Genomic DNA, 22,268 nt, shown 5'->3' with positions numbered 1-22,268 from the left:
GCAAGATAAGTTCTAGCTTTTTTTAAATTCATGAGTCAAAACCAATAATATTCCAGGGTGGGAAGACTGAACAGTGTAGAGATATTAATTCTTCCAATTTGTAGATGTAACAATTATTCTGGTGAATTTTTAAGTTATTTATTGATAGTATGCTAACTAATGTGAATTTAATGCTTATTCTGTGCCAAGGTTTTCTCATTAATTTATAGATTTTATACAGTTTCCAAAAAAGGATTGTGGTGGACACTATTAACTACCCTTGTCATCTGACAAATATTAGTGTGCTTACTCTACCAGGTTCTGTGCTACACTCTTTATGTGTTATTTCTTTTAACCCTCAACAATTCTATGTAGCAGATGGTGTTTTCTGTTTTCAGAAAGAGAAGTAACTGCCTAAAGTCCTACAGGTTTTAATCAGCAGAGCTGGAATTTAGATGGAAATCTGTGTCCAAGAATCCTGTATTCTTAACTGGTAAATTCGCTCCAGTGTTCATGCTGAAGAGTGTAGAGTAGAGGCTGTAGGAGATGAATCATGTTTGAAGAATAGGAAAAAGTGGAACTTTATGAATAAAACATTAAAAACAGGAAAATTTCAGATTTCATTTTTGGTTAATTTTTTAGTAGTGCTTTTTGCTATGAAGGTAGACCATTTAGAGTAGGCTGATGGGAGGGTGAATTGAAAAACTTTAAGCATTTTGTCAAGATATCTCAAAAGCCTTAAAAATATTTTTCTATAATTTGATCCAGGATTTCATTTGAGAGTCCAAGAGGGAAAAAAAAGCTGATAGAAGTTTAATCATAAAGATATACTCATCACACTTAATTCAAAAGGAAAACAACACAATATGTACAAAATGTTCAACAGGAAAAGTGTATCAACATGGATGAGTCTCAATATTGAGCAAATGTGTATAGCAGAATATGTATAGCTTGACATAACTATATAAAGGAATGTAAAACTTGATTAAGAATGCTTACGTGGTTAATGTTTAGAGATGTGCATGAGAATGATAAATTCAGGAGAGCAGTCACCTCTGAGGGATGAAAATAGGGGAATGTGAAGAGAGGACACATGAATTTTAACTGGGTGATGTTTAAGCTGGGTGATGGATGTACTTAGATTGAACTATATGAAATTGCTGATATTTGAGTGTCTTGACCTGTAAAACATCAGTTTCATGTGGTTTAGCTAACTATTCCTGTGGATGTTCTGTATAAAATTACATATTTTTCAAAACTGTATTTGAAAATTGAACTAAAGGAAAATTAAGTATTACGTCAGCTACATTATATCCGAAGGTGATATTGGTGAGCATGGGCACAAGAGGTGGACGTTTGCTATATTTATATTTGTTTAATAAATATAAGGGCTTGATAAACAAAGGAATAAACAAAGTGAATAAACAAAATGAATAAAGAAAAGGCTCAAACGCCCTATCTAGAGTAAGGGAAAGCCAAGGACACTCAATCAGAACAGCAAGAGTAAAGATGCCAAGACTATAAAAACAATTTAAGGAGCATATGGGACACTATTAAGGTTCAAAATATCCGTCTGATAGGCGTACCTGAAGGAAAACAAGATGTTGAACAGCTGTTTGAAGAAATAAAGATGAAAAACTTCTCTAACCTGGTGAAGGAAATGGACATAAAACCCCAAGAAGCTCAGAGAATTTAAAAAAACAGGGATTCAAGGAGGCCCACACCAAGACACATCATAATTAAAATGTCAAAGGTTAAATACAAAGACTATTAAAAGCAGCAAGAGAAAAACAGTTACTTATAAGGGAAAACCTATAAGACTGGCAGGTGATTTCTCAAAAGAATCTACGCAGGACAGAAGGGCTTGGCAAAAAATATTCGACAGGATGAAGACCCAGGATCTACAACCAAGAATAATTTATCCAGCAAAGCTATCATTTAGAGTTGAAGGACAGGTAAAGAGCTTCCCAGACAAAAATAAACTGAAGGAATTTATCACCACCAAGCCGGTTTTATAGGAAATGTTGGAGGGACTTCTTTAAGAAGAAAAACATGTATCAAAAACAGGAATAAAGAATGCTAACTACATTCCTATCAATAAGTACCTCAAATGGAAAAGAATTAAGTGCTCTAACTGAAAGACAGAGTGGATGAATGGAAAGGAAAACAAGACCCCTACATGTTGCCTACAAGAGACTCACTTCAGATTAAAAGACACACACAGACTAAAAGGAAGGGGATGGAAAAAGATATTGCTTTGATGGATCTAGAAGGTATTTAAGAAAGAAAAAGATAAACACTATATGATTTCACTTATATGTGGAATCTAAGGAATAAAAAGAACAAACTAAAAACAGACTCACAAATACAGTGGACAATTTGGTGATGGAGAGAGGGGAGGGGAGTTTAGGGGGCTGGGAGAATGGGATGAAGGGTTAAAGAAGTACAAATTAGTAGCTGATGGATGGTCACAGGGATGGGGAGCACGGCATAGGGAATGCAGTTAGCATTAATATGTTGGCTGGGTGGAGGATTGGGGAGGGAGGGAGCAATTGGGGGGATTGTTTTATGAACTATATAGATGTCTAACCAATGTACTGTATACTTGAAATTAATTAAATAATTTTTTTAAAAAAAGCCAAAAGAGACACAGGAGTTTGCAGCAAAGAAAGTAGAGGTTTATTTTAGGAAATGCCGCCAAGCCCAGAGACACAGGTAAGCTCTAGCTCAATGACCTGTAGGAGATAGGCTATGTAGAGAAAAACTCATTAGTAGCCAAGGAAGTTGGGGTCGTGGACTCTACTGATCGGTTGGGGCTAGTGTAGGAGGCAGTTGATCATTGCATCAGGTCCTGATGTCAGTCACGGCGTAGTTCTGTCTGGTTTCAAGAGGTTGCTGGTAGGGTTGTTCCACCTTCATGAGTATGGAGGGGCAAAATATTATCTTTAGTTTGACTGAAACTCTGTTTCTGTGGTCAATAGACATGAGGCTTTGTTCCTAAGACTGATGCTGACCTAAGGGCTTAATGACTGACTAAGGGATATGCAATATGCAGAAGAATAAGGAAAGAAAAGAAGCAAGTGAGCCCCAGGCCAATTTGAATCAAGGAGAAAGAGAAGAGAAAAAGTCATTTTAAAGAACTGAAGATTTGCATGGTCACAGAATCATATGACCCCTCTCCTCTTAAAATGACTGGTGAACATTTTGGCTATTTCAGCCAACTCTCACCTTTGAGTGAGCTATTTTGAATTTTGAACAGAATTTTTTAACCTTTCTATTCCTGGAGTAGGTTGAAAGTCAGCTACTCCGAGCTTTCTTTGGATAACTTTGGGAATTTTTTTTTAATTTAAAAGCATCTATTTGAGCCAAACTGATGAAGTATGCCAGGAAACAAGATCTCAAATGTTCCAGAGAAATATAATTTTGCAGCTTTTTTAATGCATTTTATTTATTTATTTTCATTTTTTTTTATTATTTATTATTATTATTTATGCCTATAGCACCTGGTCTTCCTAGGTGGTCTCCCATCCAAGTACTAACCAGGCCCGACCCTGCTTAGCTTCCAAGATAAGATGAGATTGGGCGTATTCAGGGTGGCATGGCCATAGACTTCTTTTTTATGCATTTAAAATTAAAGAGAGGACAGAAGAAAGAGTGGAGAAAGAAAGGCAAGGATTGGATTACTGGATAGTTAACAAGATAATGTGAGTTCTTGAGGTGGTTACAGCCAGTTTCAAAGGTGAGTTAAACTTGATGCACAGAAACAATGAACAGAGCTTATTTAAGGCAAAGATAAACCTTATACTAAAGAAGTTATATGCCTGGGGCATAGCTATCCACCATGACCCACCCAGTTAGGAATTTATGATCAGATCACCCTGTGAGGTTACTTTCCATAGAGCTCCCTTTTATTGTACACAGTTCCCCCTTTTGGTCATAAATCAATCTGAAGAATGCTCTGATGACCTACCTTTTGATTGGATAGTGTTGTCTCACAGCGCTAGAAAGGCTCATTCCTAGGAAGTCTCTATCAAAATTGTCTTGTTAACCATTAGGGATGGGGCAATACTGTAACCATGGATCTGACTTGAGGTCAAATTTTTCCAAAAAGGGAAGGTCCGATAAATGGAAGGCAGTCATGTCTTATGGCCTTTATTGCATGTGGGGGTGGGGAGGTGGGGGGGTGACACGCTGGATAATTTCTATCCTATGAACTACCATGATCCAAGTTTTGCTTTCTACTTCATGTTTCTGTGTTTGGCATCCAGTATAAATAACATTTACATAAGCCATGAAAAGAATATTAATAGTCACCTTGTACATGTTCAGTAATCATAAATGGTTGGACTACATAGAAAAACCCAAAGAATAAGTAAAACTATTATTATGACTGATATCAGCAAATAAGTAACAACAATGAAACAAAATGGATTCTGAGTTCAATATCAATCTGTAGGTATATAAGGCTTGTCTATGTCTTGGGATAGCTGTCTACCCTTGGTGTCAGCTACTTCTCATCCTCAAGGAGTCTTTAATGTCCAGACAGGGGTAGATGTCCATTCGTGGTTATATTAGGTAGTTAGGTAGACATGAGTGATAGGGGAACAAAGGAATGAAAGCCCATCCAGAAATATAACCACGATGTCCATTCGTGGTTATATTAGGTAGTTAGGTAGACATGAGTGATAGGGGAACAAAGGAATGAAAGCCTAACCTCCTTTAGGACCTCCCTGGAACACGCATTTTCTGGTTATACATTACCTCTACATGCTAATACAGAAAAGGTAAGAAGCCATAAACTAGTATTTGGTTTAATCCGGCCGCAAGTGCATGCACAATCAGTCCTACACTAACCTCCCTGTTACCTAGTCTCATTATAATATCATTCCTATGCCCAGAAGTTTATGAATCATTGACTGAATTCTGGGTAACCTCATGCGCAGTAAGCAAAGGGTTATATCACAGCCAAATGTCAATCAAAATGACCTCACATGCTAATCACCTAGCACCACCCTCATAACCTCCCATCACGGCCCTAATATAATGCAGACCTCCCCACTTCCATGCTGTTACAACCCTCTTCGCTGTAACCCGCCCCTCCTTTGGAGAGTACTTTAACCATACCTTTTGTTTCTACACTGCTACAGCCCTCTTTGGCATAGCATGTTTCTCTCCTGAAATTTACTTTAATAAATCTTACTTTTTCTAAATCTCACTGATCTGCAATTCTTTACTGCACCGGCAAAAAGAAATGAGGACCCCTCCGTGTTACTAGGACGGATTTTTAGATTACCCCAACAGTAACAGTTGGGCACCCGATAAGGTCCCTTCCAATGAAGTTGGAAAATCTTTTATTTGATGTCCTTTCTAATAAACAAAATCTCCAGGTAGCAGTCAATGATCTTTAAAGTTTTTGTCTCCTGGGAGCTTGAAGAATTGGATTGACATCTAAACATCATAGTTTGATCCATTTATGTAAATCCTTTTAGATAGTTTCATTTTAGCTTAAGGAGGAAGGCCATTTTAAGTTCTGAGAGCCAATAGTTTTTTACTTCTTTCGTTCTGCCAAGTCTTATAGCCGGCTTTATCAAGTGTGCTCGTAAAAAATTAATTTAGAAGTATCAGGCAACTCATATTTTGGCTATTAATGGGAGGCTGACTGTCACTGGGCTTGTTGGCCTGGAGGCACGATTATCGAAATTTGCTTTGAGACCTATAAAGTCTGAAAAAACTTCTAGGGAAATTGACATTTACATGCATGTCTTCAGATGAGCCAAATGCCATGGTTATCCCTATAGGACTGCTTTACACCATAGAGGAAATTTTTCTCCAGGCAATCCCACGAAAGTTGTTAGTCATCTAAGAATACCCAAGCAAGAGCTTACCAGAGGCCACTGGAACTGCCCACTTTCCCAAGGCATGGGTCCCTCTCTCATTTCTCTCTTTCAGGGTAAACCCATCCCAGGGTGCCTTGCCTTTCTCCCCAAGCCTCCCGCTGGCTTTTCAGGAATTGTCTGCACTACAGTACTAGACGACTCCCAGTACGCATCTCTGACACTCGGACTTGGGTATCTGAAAAACTGTCATCATTCCATTGACTATTCGGATTGGGAAAGTAAGTGTTCTCTTTCTTTCAGAGCTAAAGAGAGTTCAGTCTCATTTAACCAGAAACGATTTATTTTGAAGTTTCAGTTTCTTTAAAAATTTTTTTTTTATTTTTCATTTACAGTTGGAGTATACAATATTATATTAGTTTCAGGTGTACGACATGGTGATTATACATTTATATAACTTACAAAGTGATCACCCCAATAAATCTAGTACCCATGTGACACCATACATAACTATTACACTATTATTTACTGTATTCCTTATACTTTACATCCCCATGACTATTTTGTAACTACCAATTTGTAGTTCTTAATCCCTTCCCCTTTTTCACCCACCCTCCAATCCCCCTCCTATCTGGCAACCCTCAAAATGTTTTCTGTATCTATGAGTTTGTTTCTGCTGTTTGTTTACTTTGTTCTTTAGATTCCACAAGTAGGTGAAATCATATGGCATTTGTCTTCCTCAGTCTGACTTATTCTACTTAGCACAATACCATTCATGTTGTTGCAGATGGCAAGATTTCATTATTTTTTTATGGCTGAGTAGCATTCCATTGTATAAATGTACCACTTCTTCTTTATCCATTCACCCACTGATGGATACCCAGGTTGCCTCCATATCTTAGCTATTGTAAATAATGCTGCAATGAACATATGGATTCACATGTCCCCTTTGAAGTAGTGCTTTGCGTTTGTTTGGATAAATACCCAGAAGTGGGATTACTTAACCAGCAAGGATTTTATTCAGACTCCCAGTAAGCGATCCAATTAAAAAGCCAAAATTAAAAAGCAGTACTCGTTTTTTTTCCCTTTCTATGGGTTATCTCAACCCTTATCTACCTTGAGAATTTTCTAAGAACAGCTTAAATGGCCTGCTACTTAAAGCAAGGAGGCCAGGATTCTGAGAGAGACTCACCCAAGTTCACCTAGCTTTAGAATCATAATAGTTCATCTCCCACTGCTCTCTACACCATTTCCAAAAATTCAGGTCAAGTGAAAACTTGGGGGAAATATTTCCCAATTAGTGAGGTATACAATAGGTATGCATTGGTTTTGTCTTTGTAGATATGGAGATTCTCTCACAAGAGCCATGATTTAATTAGAGGAAAAGAGAAATGGGGTGTAAAGTCTATCAAGGAAAAAAAAAAAACACCTAAATATGAATAAATATACATTATTTAACACCACTTCATAATGCTTTCAGCTTAGGGTTTGGGGATAGAGAAGAGGCATTCTAAAAGCCAGGCTTTCCAATTCCATTTGCCAGATGCCTTGTAAGTGGCTCAAAATACTGCAAAATGTCCTAGCATTCCTGTTAAGACCTAACTCCTTTACTTCAGCAGTTTGCCTTTGATTCAAGCAAATGTGTAGATTCCAAATACTCTGTTTGATTTAGGCAAAAGATATTATTTATAACATAATAAACCTAAAAAGCATATTTGCGAGTTTATGAATCAGAGAACCATTTTGTCTTGTGCTCACATCTTAATGATTGTTTTTCTCCAGTAAAGTGCTAATGAAAGCCATGATTACAGATAGCCAATGGAGCTACCTATAATATTATACCTATATCAACTCAGGCCCATCAACTAATTTTTGTCTTCTTAATGCTTACATGGCTTGAAATTAGATGTAGGAGAAAGTATACATTTCAAATGGTGTTTAAAATTTGCTCTAATTATGTTTTATGCCTTTTTACTTTTCAATTTAGGTTTTTGTTTGTTTGTTTTCATTTTTAGTAGTAGAATAAGAGGAAGGACAGATAGGGAACTGATGAAAAACTACAACAAACGAATTTCTGCCTCCATAAAGATTCACTAAATTTTGTGCTCAGTGTTCTCCAAAGGTATACCTCCTCTCCATTACTCTGAGGAGCTAGAATTTCATTTATACTGCCCTCCTTTTTTTGTACAAAAGAGCTGCAGGAAGTCAGCCAGAGGTCATTGAGAGATGAGATCGAGATTGAAACATCCTCTTTTCAAAAGTTAAGTTGGATGAATAGTTAATTAACTTTTGGGAGTTGGGAGGATAAAATTGTTATGGAAGAAAAATGATTTAAATGGATTTGTCTTTAATTTGCTTTCTCCCTCTTCTCTATAACTTAGCTAACATATTCCTTTTGGAATTCTTTTACTTCCATCTGTACCCATCTAAATGTACCATCTTTCCTTTAAGGTCGCATTTAAATATTACCTTCTCTGTGAAGCCCCTCTTAATCCTTGTTTGCATCATAATTGTATTTTCTCTTATATTCTCAAAGCACTTTTATATCTGCTATAATATTTATCAAAATCTATCTTATAGAATGGAAATGTATGTATATGACTTCACCATTATCATGGTCTTAGTATCCATCAGAGCCGAATACTATATCCTGTACCTACATGAAAGTCAATAAATGCATATTAAATTAAAATGATTGTTAATCTTGTATCTTCTTGAGTAGTATGAGACTGGATATGTCAATGAAAAGACTTAGAGGCTTAGGAGCTTTTAGAGAAATGGGAATTTCAGAAAGGGAAGGGAAAGGAGGACCTCTAGATTAATTACACTGAAGCAGAGAATGTTTTGGAAAAGAGAAAAATAAGCTCTATTAATTGCTCTGCATTTGGTTCTTTTCTCCTTCCTCCCTCTCTCTCTCCCTCCCTTCTTCCTTCTCTCTTCTTCCCTCTCTCCTTCCCCCACCAATGAAAAGGGTGCATCCTTCCTTTTTTCTCTGACCAAATCCTGCATCTTTGCTCTGGATCACATTTCTTCTACCTCTTGAGAGACTTAAATCCATCATTTATCTCCTCTCTACCTGCTTCTTCAACCTCCTCCACCTCAGCGCCCCACCGCTAAACCATCTCATGAGTGTACAAGAATGTTCTTAACTTGGGGCTACATATTATTTCTTTGAGAGAATGAATCATAATTTAACCTCTCCCTATTGATAGACATTTATAGTTTCCAATCTTTTGCTACTACAAACAGTGCCTTATTAAATAACTTTATTCTTTTGTTATTTTATACATGCCAGCGTGTCTGTAGGATAAATTGCTAGAAGTGGAATTGCTGAGTTAAAATGTTGGAGGGGTTCTGCCAATTTACGCATTGCCCAGCAGTATATGAGAATGATTGGTTCTTTACACTGCCCCTAATACATTGTGTTATCAAAATCAAACTGTTTCTTAGTCTTTGCAAATTTGATAGATTAAAAATATTTCATAGTTTTAGTTACTATTCCTGAGTGAAGTTAAACATTCTTATGGTATTATTGTGAATTCCTTATCCATGTATTTTGCCCATTTTTTCACTGTGCTTTTGGTTACCTAAATTCTAATAAAAATTAGGGTCTTTTTCTAGTTCTTTGTTCTGTTTCAATGTTCTGACAAATTTTACACCAGTACCTGTTTAAAGATACTGCAACCTAATTTACCTTTCAAAATCTGTGGAACAATATCTCTCTTCTTTTAAAAATATTTTTGACTATTTTCTGTTTCTTCTTGTAGATGACTTTTAGAATTGCTTTATTGATTTCTAAAGAAGTCCTATTTGGATTTTAATTGGGATTTCATTTAACCTATAAATTAATTTGGAAATAATTTACGGCATTCTTTTTTGGCCATACTGAAACATGTTTCTTGGTTTATTTATCTTTTTTTCTATTTCTTAGGAAGTTTTGTAATTTTCTTCATAAAATCATCCCATTTAACATTTATTTTCTCAGAGTAACTGAAGACCTATAAATAACTTCTTAAAACATAAGAGAATATAACTTCCCTTTTAATTTAATTTCTGGATGAAACCAAAGGTGAAATAAAAGACATGGTAGAAAGGAAAGATCAGGCCCTTGGCAGTAATTTTTTTCTCAGCCCACCATTCTTAAGTGTCAGGAATTTAGATATAGTTTTCTGTAAACATACATATAGAAAAGTACACAAACAATGTACGAACCACATGTAACCAGATCAAGATAGATCATTAACAGCAACCCAGAAGTCCCCTTGGCCCCCTGACGGTCCCTGTTCTTACAAGAAGGGTAGTCACTATCCTGATTTCCAATAGCATAGTTTATGTTTGCTGTTTCTGAGAGTGGCATACTGCTTTTGTTGTTAATACTTTGGGTATTTTCACTTTTATATAATAACTTAAGGACTTCCTCTAAGTTATTATATAAAAGGCCTCACCCCACCCCCACCCTCAGGAGGTGTCCCTTGTTGCTTACCTTATGTAGGCGTAAAAAGTCCAATAATTGGTGTGAGGAATTAGGGAAAATAAAAATGGGCTTAAATCTAGCCTTCCTGCTGTTACTGAATGTGTCAGATATTTGGGCCTTTAGCTCAATTTTCTTTTCTTTCTACGGAGAGTGACTTGCCTATCATTTAATTACAAATACACCATTTGTCTTCTCAGCAGCTTGAATGTGAAAAATGAAAGAAAAAATAAGAGTATAAAAATGACTACCTTAAATTAACTATTCCTATACCTTCCTCTGCCTCAGTTTCTGATATTTTTAAATATTTTCACATTTTTATTTTATACATTTCGAGGTAATGGCAAAATTCACAAATATAGTTTGAATATCTTGAGCTGACGTTTAGTTTTAATATGTACTTGTTTAACACCTGTTAGAATATCTAATATTTTTTAAAAAGTGGGAATACCAAATGCTGTGAGGATGCAGAGTGACTGGAACTCTCATAAATTTCTGATAGGAATACACATAGTATAGACACTTTAGAAAATAGTTTGTCATTTTCTTATACGGTTAAACATGCACCTACCATATTACCTAGCAATACCACTCCTAGGTATCTACCCAAAAGAAATGAAAACTTATGTTCACACAAAGCCTGTTTGTAAATGTTTATAGTAGCTTTATTCATAGCCACCGAGAATTGAAAACAACCCAGATGTCCTTCGACCAATGAATATCCGGATAGACAAAGTGTGGTACATCCATACAATGGAATACTACCCAGAAGTAAAAAGGAATGAACTACTGAACATATATGAATTTTAAGTAAACATATTAATTTTGTACAGATGAATATAGATGTATCTTAAATGAATTTTGCTAAGAGAAAGAAGCCAGACCTAAAAGACTTAAGCAATAAATAATTTCATTTATATAACACTCTGGAAAAGGCAAAACTATAAGGAGGAAAACAGATCTATGGTTGCCAGGGTTCATGGGGATGGAGGAAATGGTTTTTTATAAGAACCATGGGGGAGTTAGGCAGGTGATAGAAAGATTGAATATGGAAATCTGGTAGTGGACACTATGCATTTGTTAAAACCCATAGAACTGTTTGCTAAAAAAAGTAAACTTTATATAAATTTTCTACATGAAAATTTTATAAAAATCCACCAGGATGTGGAGAGGAAGATGGAATTAAGATGATGACAAATGAATCTAACTGTATTACAGATGAGTCACAAAATCACACTGAAAAGAGTTGAATAACATTGAAAAACTGTTTGACAATATTGTAAGACTAAAAGAATAGCATACAAAAAGAAGTATTCTAGTTAGTAAACATATTTTTTAAGCAGTGTAGGTTAGGAATTCTGAAACAACTTTATTTGTAATCTACTTTTATTTGTATTGTTTAACAAATAAATAAATATATTCCAGATAATCAGAGCCAGGTTTCTCACTGGAAGAAAGAAGTTACAAATAAGGAAAGGAGGAGGTTAAAATTCATTCTGTGTTGCTAAATTGGAGTCAAAGGTCTTATTATGGACTCATGTTTATTTACAGATGTCAGATAAATACAGATGTGTCTGTGAATTATATATATAATTTTTTCCTAACTCCACTGAGAAGTGCAATAAGCAGTGGGACCACAGTAGCAATGAGCATATCTAGCATCCAGATCTTGGTTTTTAAATGCCGCTATTTAATAAAAGGAATCAGGGCTTCTTTGAGAACTAATTGATTCCAGGCCTGGAGTAGGGAAAATACAAGATGAGCCTGGAGCATCTGCTGGTACCACAGTGCTTAGGAAAAAAATAAAAGGCACATAAAAGGGACATAGAAACCAACCAGAGAGAGCTCCCAAGTTGAAACAACTTGGACAAAATAATGATAGTTTTGAGTTAAAACCCAAAGAAAAAATAAAATCCATGAGTCTATATCTATATCTATATCTATAATATCTATAAATGAATAATAAAGGCGGGGGCAGGGGAGTGACAACTCTTCCTTTAAGAATTCCAGTTATAAACATACAAAGAATGTGGGAAATAGAAAATAACCATTAGAATGCTATAGTAATTGCTGCAGCAAGATCTAGCAATGAATGCGCAGAAGTTTAAACAGAAATAGCATATTTACATAGTCTCAGACTATCTCCTTCCCATCTCCCAGACATTAAGTAAATTACAAAGAGTGAATTAGCAACCCTATGGTGGCAAATGCTGGCAAGCATCACATCACCTTAGCCATGGAATCAAGGTTAATATTACAATTCAGATCAACATGTTACTTTTTCTCTGACCCTGATCCCAATGTGTTTTTGATAAAGTTACATTAGTAATAAAATGTCATTTGGTTTTGATTTGGTTTATAATAGTAGACATCTTTTCATTATAACTTTTTACATTTCTATAGCACTTAACAGTTCACAAAGCATTTTCACATATATATTATCTCTTTAATCCTCATAATTCTAACATTGATATTACCACCTGCATTTTATAATTGAGGAAACTGAACCTAGAAAGGATAAATGATTTGCCTCAGGTCAAATGGTATAGATTAGTAGCAGAGCCAAGAATCAAACTCAAGTGCTCTGAATTCAAGTCCAAATTTCTTTCCCAAGAAATGATCTTAAAAGTACTAGGAACCATGATTGATGATTGTAAATATAGAGAATATTAGGCATTATAGACATAACAATAAACTATATATAACATTTATACATTTCAGAATATATAGCATGAAAATATATATAATAGTTAATTCTAAATCATGTTTTTCAAAGATGAGAAAACCTAGAGATTTCAAAGGCCATACTAGAACACTTTTGTACGGCATTAGGAGAAATAAACTGTATTCAGGATCCAGGAATTAAGTACTATGCATGCTTCATTTTGAATTTGGAAAAATGCAGAAAAAATCTGCAATGCTTGTGTCTGCCTATAGGTAAGGTAAAGCAGATAAATGGGATATTTAAAATTTACAGGTATCAATTAGTAGGTTGACCATTTAAAACAGAATAATGCTCTTGCTTATTCAGATCTTTTAATACATATTCAGTTTGTATTGAGTCCCTGGTAATAGGATCAACAATAAACATAAAGTACAAATGGAGTAGGCATGATTATTGTGCTGCTTGCAAAATTTGGGTACCAGTATCTAACTCCAAGGGGAAAATAACCTTTTGTAGAAGGCACAAATACACAGTTGTCCTATAATAAATACTGTATCATGTGCTTAATTGACAGTGAAGTCTTTTTTATTTGATCAAAGTTATTATCTTTATTTGAAAGATATTCAGAGAGGTAAATTATTCTAGTCAAATCCTTGCCTTTCACTATTTTCAAAATAATTCCCACATTTAGGTAGTTGAAGGGCAGAGCCAGAAAAAGTATGTTAGTTTCAATATTGAGAATAGGAATAAAAGAACACAGCTGAATAATTCACAGCTTTGTAAGTCATATGTGAAAACAGAAAACATCATTTTATCATCACAAGTCCCATAAATATATAAGTATCAGTCTTTGCTTAGCAATAAAATTTGAATGCAAAAGAATAAAATCAATTATATACAGCAATATTTACTGAATTAAGTATTAATGCTGATATCAACATTACATTGTAGAAGGGATACCAGCTTTTTATTCTATAGCTTTGCTTGTTAGTAGAAGTTCAGGCGAAAATACTGCCTTACAAGAGAACTGGAGTTAAAATAGCACATTTCCTAAGTATTCTTTATCACCTGACTTTGCAAATTGCCTTCACTGACTCCAAATTAAGTTCTAAAAAGTTGAGTGCTTACCTTGTGACCAGTGCTGTTAGGTTCAAAGCAACTGTGAGATTTAATAAATAACCATTTGACTCTGGAGTCTGCAGGGAAAACCGGCTGCTTTAACAGATGTTTTGATTTAGAGGTTGCAGAAATCCCTCCGGTCCTCACTCCTGATTTATATGTGCATTCTACCATTCTCTCAGGGGCTGGGCCTAAGGTCAAGTATTATTATTAATTAAAAATAAAGCTAACATGGGGCAGACACTGCCTTGGCCTCTGGGGATGAAATGGAGAGCAAAGATTTGTCTCCTGTCTTTACTGTGCTTACAGTCTGCTGGAGGAAAGCAGATAAGAAAGCTGTTACAACTAATTGTCATAATTGCCACAGGCTTCTTCCTTTAACTTCTAGTAACTTCTAGAATTCCAGTTTTACAAACTGCAGGTTGCAACTCATTAGTGGGTCTCAGAAGTACATCTTTAAAGTAAATTTTAAAAGTAATAAAAAAATTTATGCACAAAAATAGAATGCAATGAGTCCCATATACCCATCTCTCAGATTTAAGAGTGAATGTTTTATTTTCTCACTTTCATTATAAAAATGAAGATGGGATAGATAAAAGAATAAAATATACTAGACTATAATAGGGTGGGCTACAAAATATGACAATGCATTACACTATGAATATTGCATGTAGTAAGTATTGTACCATACTGTGTATATTTACTAGGTTCAAGGTATTTTAAAAAATTATAGGATGTCAAAAAGGAAAGAAAAACCACCGTATCCATTTGTATCCCTACTGCAAATACAATGCTCTATAAGAAAGCTTTGGATAAATGTTTAGTGATGACAATAACCAACAGAAACATGAGGAGATAACTAGAAAAAAAAATCCAGTATATATATAAAATTAACATTTTCAAAACAAGAAGCTGGCTAACAAGGTAGAATTTTCATACATATATCACTGTTACTCAGCTAATGTGGACTAAGGACCTGCTCTGTTCCAGGCAATATGCTAAGTGCTTGGGATGTAGAAATAATTAAAACATAGCCTTTCTTTCTCAGAGCTTTCTACTGTGTGGAGAAACAGCTGGGGAGAATCCTCTACGTAAAATAATCAACACTTGAAAATGTTTACCTCATTATAATTAACACACATATAAGACCACATGTATAGATGTATTTTTTGTTCATACTAATGAGATCATATACATATAAATTTTTTCATTAAATATCTATCAGAAATATCTTTATAAATCAGTATAGTGCTACCTCATTCTTTTTGATGGCTATATGTGAATTTGTCATGATCTACCCATTCCCCTACTAAATAGGTTGTTATCCTAAATGTCCAAAGCTACAATAAACCTCTATCTTTACACACTTTTGCAAGCTTTTCTATAGCATAGATTCTTCAAAATGGGATTGCTAAATATGGTTGCTGTTGTAGTATATTACTATCAATTTTTTTTTGCCTTTCAAAAAATAGTTGCTAGTTTATATACCCACCAATTTGAATAACTATTGCTCCACACTACATATTGTATATTATCAAACCTGCCTTGCAATTTGGTCACAAATGTTTTTAAATTTTGCATTTCCTAACTTACTAGTGAGATTGTCCACCTTTTAATATATTTATTGACTATTATTCTATGAGTGTTCTTTGTAATATTAGCCTTTTATATAGTCCAAGTATTTTTCTGTCATTTTAATTTTATGGTGATGGTTTTGTAGAATTGAAGTTTTTCATCTTTATGTAATCATATCTCTCACTTTTCTTCTTTATGGCTCCTCATTTTTACATTTTACTTAAGGACTTCTCTACTCTAAAATGATAAAGATAGTCTTCCATATTTTCATCTAATACTTTTTACATATTTAAAAAATATTTACCTTTTTGTCTTCCAAATCTGGCTGAAATTCACTTTTGGTGGAGAGGGAGGTGAGGAGTTGCTTCCCTGATTGTGGCACTGGCCAGTGGGTAAAGAATTTTCCTGATACAATTTGTCTAAAATCTAGACGATATCTCTGAAAAGCAAGATCATCCCCACCTGAATCAGAGACTGAAAGTGATTGTTACTATTGAATCAGAATACATGCTGAACAGACCCAAAAGCACTGGTATTATCAGTGCTATCATCCTAGACACAATTATAAGGGACTCTACCAGTACATTATCAGGAGCTCTCCAAAAGGTGGCATTTTTAGTAAATAATTTTGTGTTTATATGTTTTTTTCCCCTACCTGGTTCTGGTAATGTGTTCAATACCTGGCAAAAAATATACATATATTATTAACTTGTTGAAATGGTCAAAAAAGGAGGAAAAGGTGTTGAATGGTACAAAAGCTATCTATTTCTTGGCTGGCTATCCCAACAAACATTGTCAATCCCCTTTCCCTGGTGTGCCTCCACTACAATTGGAAAAGTTTACATACTTGATTTCCCAACTTCTTACTCAAGCGGGGTGGCCATGTGACACAGTTCTGGCCAATGGATATAAAAGTCAGTCTTCTGGGGAAGCTTTCACTTTCCCAAAAAGGCAGATGTGTCAGGCCCCACCCCTTGTCCCTTTTCCTTCACTGAACACAATGCAATGTCTGGAGATGTAAACTATCCTGTGTCTAGGAAATAATCAGCTGTCCTGCTAAAAATGGTGTGGAAATAGAAAGAGCCTGAGTCTTTGATGACATTGGTAAACCCCTAAACCAGCCCTGGCCTGGAGACTTCTTGTGATGTAAGATAACTAAATATTGTTATTCATAAGTCACTATTAGACAGGTTTCCTGGAGCTGAAAGTATTTTTAATTGGTACACATGGTATGAGACCAATATTCTGGAAACAGTGAAATAAAAGTTTTAATATTTCTTACTAATGTAATTTATGAAATTATCATAAATTACTTTCTAAGGATTATTTTTGTAGATAAAAACTCACAAAGAATCAATTTAAAATGGTAGAATTTATTTTAATATAATTATATATATGTGTATGCATATATTCTATTTTAAAAATAAGCATGTAAACTACAATCATTATAAAACATAAATCAGCCCTAATTTAATATTATCAGAGTAAAAGAGCATATGTAGAAGTCAGTCTAACATTGTTGCACTTGCCTTTTAAAATAAGAAAACATAAAATAATTAGCATATTGTATTTTATCTTATTTAAGTTTTCATGTTATCATCATTAGGTACAAATACCCTTAGGAATGTGCCAACTTACATTCAAATAACCAAGATCTCCTAACAGTTATTAAAGTACCATTAAATCACCTAAAATGAGTACTCTAAAAAAATACTAGCCTAAATTAAAACCCTGAGGAATTAAAATCTTTTTACATAATAGTTTTGGTTAAGTGCAATTCCATGTTTGTACTACTTTATTTAAGGTCAAACTTGGTAAGGCATAGTAAAAATAAAATCTACATAAATTACAATCTAAATCTAGAGTTTATTTCTTGCTACAAAGTTGTTCTGTTTCCCCAAAAAGTAGTTTTTGCATATCATTCTGGACCTCTTCACCACCTGCTGGCTTATTTGTTTTATATACAGTAGTTGATCTTTGTGCACTAAGCTGAGCTGCCTTTATATGGTGGTTCAGACAAAATGCACCTGAAGAATTACATGTTAGAGAGTTCATGTCCATGCTCAATCATGGCCTGCGCAAACTGCTTGAAGACTCGATCCATATATGTGGACTGTCTTGGCCAGATTCCTTCCAGAAAACCAATATGGCCTCCATAAGAAGTAAGGACTAAAGCAACATTAGGGTTTTGCTTAGCAGTTTCTATTGGAATAGCTTGGGGTGGGGGGAAATGGTGGGGGTGGTAAGAGAGGGAAACAGAGAGAAAAAATATAATTATTACCGATTTTTGGATAATAAGGAAATAAGGAAAAGTGTATGTCTTTATTGTTTCCAATCATTATGAACCAAAACACCATTAAACAAAAATTTGTAATGAATATGGCTAATGTAATAAGTCTAACTAATTTTATTAACCATCTATGTTCTTCATGTTTATGATTATGTATGGAACCATCATTTTTGGAAGAATGTTCAATTATAACACAAAAGAATAGGCTCGGTCTTGTTTTAAGATATTAAAGTAAGATGTTTCAAGGAATGGTAAATACTTACATTATGCTACAAGATTCCCACTTATGTGTTACACCAGGAAAGTAAAACAACTAATTTTATTACCTTTGTGAGAGTTATAAATTCATTATGTATGACTTTGGTCAACTTTACATAAAGTTAGATTCCTGGGGCCAAGTAGTGGCTTCAAAATTATTAAGGATTCAAAATTATAAATATGATTTATATAGTAAAAACATATATAGACAGCAAAAAAGTAAAATACTGCTCCAAGTGATAACAGTGTTTATCTTTGGGTGGTGAAACATTGGTGATTATTTTCTTTATCTTCCTTCTCTGAATTTCTATTTATAGACAAGAGAAAGAAAAACTTTATTTTGAAAATATAGTTGCTATATTTAGATAATTTACTAGTAATGACAATCCTTTCATATGCTGTACAAAATCTATCTTGAGTAAAAACTTTAAAATATATAAAGACATTCTTTTTTTCTTCCATGCTTAGAGTTCAAACAGTAAAAATGTTTTGATTTCAGATATGCTAAATCTTACCTCCCTAGTTAAGATAACATGGTTGATGCAACAGACTTTCAAATCTTGGGCAGTCTTAGGGGTAAATGAGCTAATTAAAGGTCAGATCTATCTACCTCATGCCTTTCCAAGGAAGGAAAAGGTGACATGACACACTATGAGACCTGAACCCCCTCCAAGACAGAGCTGCTGCTCTGCCCAAGCTGCCTGTTTGGATGTTGCTCAAGGCCTTTCACAACACTTCCTGAAGAATAAATAAAGGCCCAGCAAGTCAAGTTCTTGTCTAAAAGGGGCCTTGAACTCACATCTTTAGCCAGCCACACTTAAAAATGAACATCTATCTTGGGACCGGGTGTGAGAGCGTAAGGGGAGGGGCAGGGGAAATGACTGATAGTAATTTTGCTTTTCTTTTTCACCTTACGTTAAGGCTTAGATTTAGCGTGCTTCATTTGCCTCTAAATTATTAAGAGCCCCAATTTCACACTCTGGATACACTCAGGAATTTCTAACACTGAAGTCACAGTCATATCAGAACAAAAGGCTATGCCACATTGAGTCACGTGAAAGATGCTGACTGCCTGTGCTCTCAGAATGCAGACAATTGGCCACTATTTCACTGTGGCAAGGCTATTTTAAGGGCTTGGGAAAGAACAGGAAATAATGAGTTTAAACTTCAACCAAGTGGGTCAGGTTGAATGCTGGGGAATTTCTGTTGGTGGGAAAAGGGTCACTGAAATATAAAAACAGATGGAGAAATACTAGACTTCCTTAATCCAGTGGAAATAGGCTAAACAATCACCATGTAACTCAACTGATATTAAAGTTTACAGTTTCATTTTCTGATTTGTGGTCAAATGCCAATGTTTCAGTCATCTCAAGTTACCTGTGATGAATCATAAATCACACAATAAGATAATGTCTAGAAATATGATAGGTAGTTCTTTTTTTACATATGTTGGGGATTTTCTGAAAATCTGACAATACATATGTGTTGTGTTTATAGTCAGAATAATTTTTTTTAATGAAGTACTTGGGGAAAATATTTTTGAAGTATTTGAAGTGGAAATATGGAGAAAAGGTTTTACAAAAAGCTTTGTGAAATTTCATTAGGAAAAAATTAGAAGTCAAGTCTACTGATCTTTTAAGATAATATGATTACTTCTAAGCATCTTATATATTGCTTCAATGTATGAACACATGCATATATATCTTTGTTTCCAAATTCCACATTTCTTGAATTAAAAGAGCAAGGAAGTTAATTTGGCATAATTTTCTTTTATACAGTATCCAAAGAGAAAACAAAGACCATTTCCTTCAAATTTGACTCCATAGTCTGAATGTGCTATACTGATTGAAATGTTCAAGGACATCATGTTTAAAAAGTCTCAAGTTCTCTTCCAGGTCATATGGTGAGAAATATTCCAAAGCCTTTTGTAAAGGAATCTTTTGTATAGGAAGAAAAGGCAAATGATGAAAACATACTCTTGAGGAAAAGATACTGTAACATAATCTGTCCAAAGAACAGTATATTTGGTAAGAGGAAAGGTTATAAAAATGAGAACAAGCAAAATATTGAGTCATAATTTGCTGACTCACAGTGGACTAGATAAGAGTATATGATAACTTTGAAGTGATCTGATACATTTAGATACTAAATTATAAGTATCTAGCTATTTTTTCAGTGTAAAACATTATATTTTTATTTTTTACTACTGTGTTTTCTTAAAAAGAACAATATTTTGAAGAGTTCCAGTCAAGATAATGGAGTAGGTAAATACTGCTGGCCTCCTCTCACAACTACATCAAAACTACAACTAATGTACAGAACCACTACCAGTGAGAATTGCCTAAAGTCCAGCTGAGCAAAAGTCCTATAACTAAGGATATAGAGAAGAAGCTACATCAAGACTGTTAGAAGGGGCGAAGACTCAAAATGGGCTGGTACCACATCCATGTGTGGTGGTTGAGAATCGGGAGGAATATCTTGGCTGTGAGGGTCTCCCTGAGACATGAAGACACTTGACCAGGGAGACTGTGCCACTGGGACTTCATAGGACATCTACGACATAAAGCCACTCTACTAAGACCAGGAAACATAGCAGCTCTATCTAATACATAGAACCAGGCAGGCAGCCAAAATAGGGAGCCAAAGAAACATGTCCCAAATGAAAGATAAGGACAAAGCTCCAGAAAAATAACAAAACGGACACAAGCAATCTACCTGATACAGAGTTCAAAATATTAGTTATAAGGATGCTCAGTGATCTCAGTGAGAACTTCAACAAAGAGATAAACATAAAAATAAAGATAGAAAACATAAAAAATAACCAATCAGAAATGAAGAATGCAATAACTGAAATAAAGAATACATTAGAGGAAATCAACAGTAATTTAAAGGATAAAGTAGCAGAAAACACCCAATCAGAACAGCAACAAGAAAAAAGAATCCAAAAATATGAGGATCGTTTAAGGGGCCCCTGGGACAACATCAAGTGTACCAACATTCACATCATGGGGGTACCAGAACGTGAAGAGAGACAAGGAATTAAAAACCTATTTGAAGAAATAATGATGGAAAGCTTCCTTAACCTGGTGAAGGAAACAGACATATAAACCTAAAAAGCTCAGAGTCCCAAACAAGATGAACCCAAAGAGGCCAACACCAAGACCCATCATAATTCAAATGCCAAAGGTTAAAGACAAAGAGAGTCTTAAAGGCAGCAAAAGAAAAACAGTTACCTACAAGGGAGCACCCATAAGGCTGTCAGCTGATTTCTCAAAAAAAAAAAAAAACTTTGCAGGCCAAAAGGGATTGGCAGGAAATATTCAAAGAGGGAGAAGTCTGGACCTACAACCAAAATGACTCAACCCAGCAAAGCTATCATTTAGAATTGAAGGACAGATAAAGAGCTTCCTAGACAAGAAAAAGCTAGAGTTCATCACCACCAGGACAGTATTACAAGAAATGATGGAGGGACTTTTTGAAGAAGAAGAAAAAAAGATAAAAATATGAATAATAAAATGGCAATAACTACATATCTCTCAATAATTACTTTAAATGTACATGAATTAAACGCTCCAATCAAAAAAACATAGGGTAGCTGAATGAATAAGAAAATAAAATTCTTACATATGCTGCACGCAAGAGACTCACTTCAGATTGAAAGACACATACAAACTGAAAGTAAAAGGATGAAAAAAGATGTTTCATGAATAAAGAAAAAAAAAAGAAAAGCTGGGGTAGCAATACTACTAATACCAGACAAAATAGACTATAAAACAAGAGAGAAAGAAGGACCCAGTAATACCACTTCTGGGTATTTATCCAAACAAACCGAAAACACTACTTCAAAGGGATATGTGCATCCATATGTTCACTGCAGCATTATTTACAATAGCTAAGATATGGAGGCCACCTGGGTGTCCATCGATGAATGAATAAATAAAGAAGAGGTGGTACATATATACAATAGAATATTAGTCATAAAAAAAGAATGAAATCTTTCCATATGCAACAACATGGATGGACCTAGAGGGTATTGTGCTGAGTGAAATCAGTCAGACAGAGAAAGACAAATGTCAT

The 22,268-nt window shown here is 34.8% G+C and overlaps 1 protein-coding gene and 1 non-coding gene across 4 annotated transcripts in view; both read right to left on the bottom strand.

The window, feature by feature from the left end:
* Window positions 1-3,470: 3,470 nt before the first annotated feature.
* LOC111739942 lies at window positions 3,471-3,589 on the bottom strand. Its single transcript, XR_002780413.1, has one exon. It is a non-coding gene; the product is annotated as a 5S ribosomal RNA (ribosomal RNA).
* Window positions 3,590-17,000: 13,411 nt separating this feature from the next.
* ABHD3 (abhydrolase domain containing 3) overlaps window positions 17,001-22,268 on the bottom strand; it is a 40,571-nt gene continuing 35,303 nt past the window's right edge. For 2 of the 3 annotated variants that reach the window (XM_011360449.2, XM_011360452.2), the window contains exon 9: window positions 17,001-17,857. In XM_011360449.2, the coding sequence (XP_011358751.1) occupies window positions 17,679-17,857 (179 nt within the window). In that variant the 3' untranslated portion in view covers window positions 17,001-17,678. Of the gene's footprint in view, window positions 17,858-17,927; window positions 18,499-22,268 lie in introns of those variants that run through there. The other variant, XM_011360451.2, reaches the window with a different exon arrangement.

The sequence above is a fragment of the Pteropus vampyrus genome, unplaced genomic scaffold, assembly GCF_000151845.1.
Source record: "Pteropus vampyrus isolate Shadow unplaced genomic scaffold, Pvam_2.0 Scaffold55, whole genome shotgun sequence".
NCBI lineage: Eukaryota > Metazoa > Chordata > Mammalia > Chiroptera > Pteropodidae > Pteropus > Pteropus vampyrus.
The sequence above is the reverse complement of the archived record's forward strand: the minus strand, read 5'-3'. Positions and strand labels throughout refer to the sequence as shown.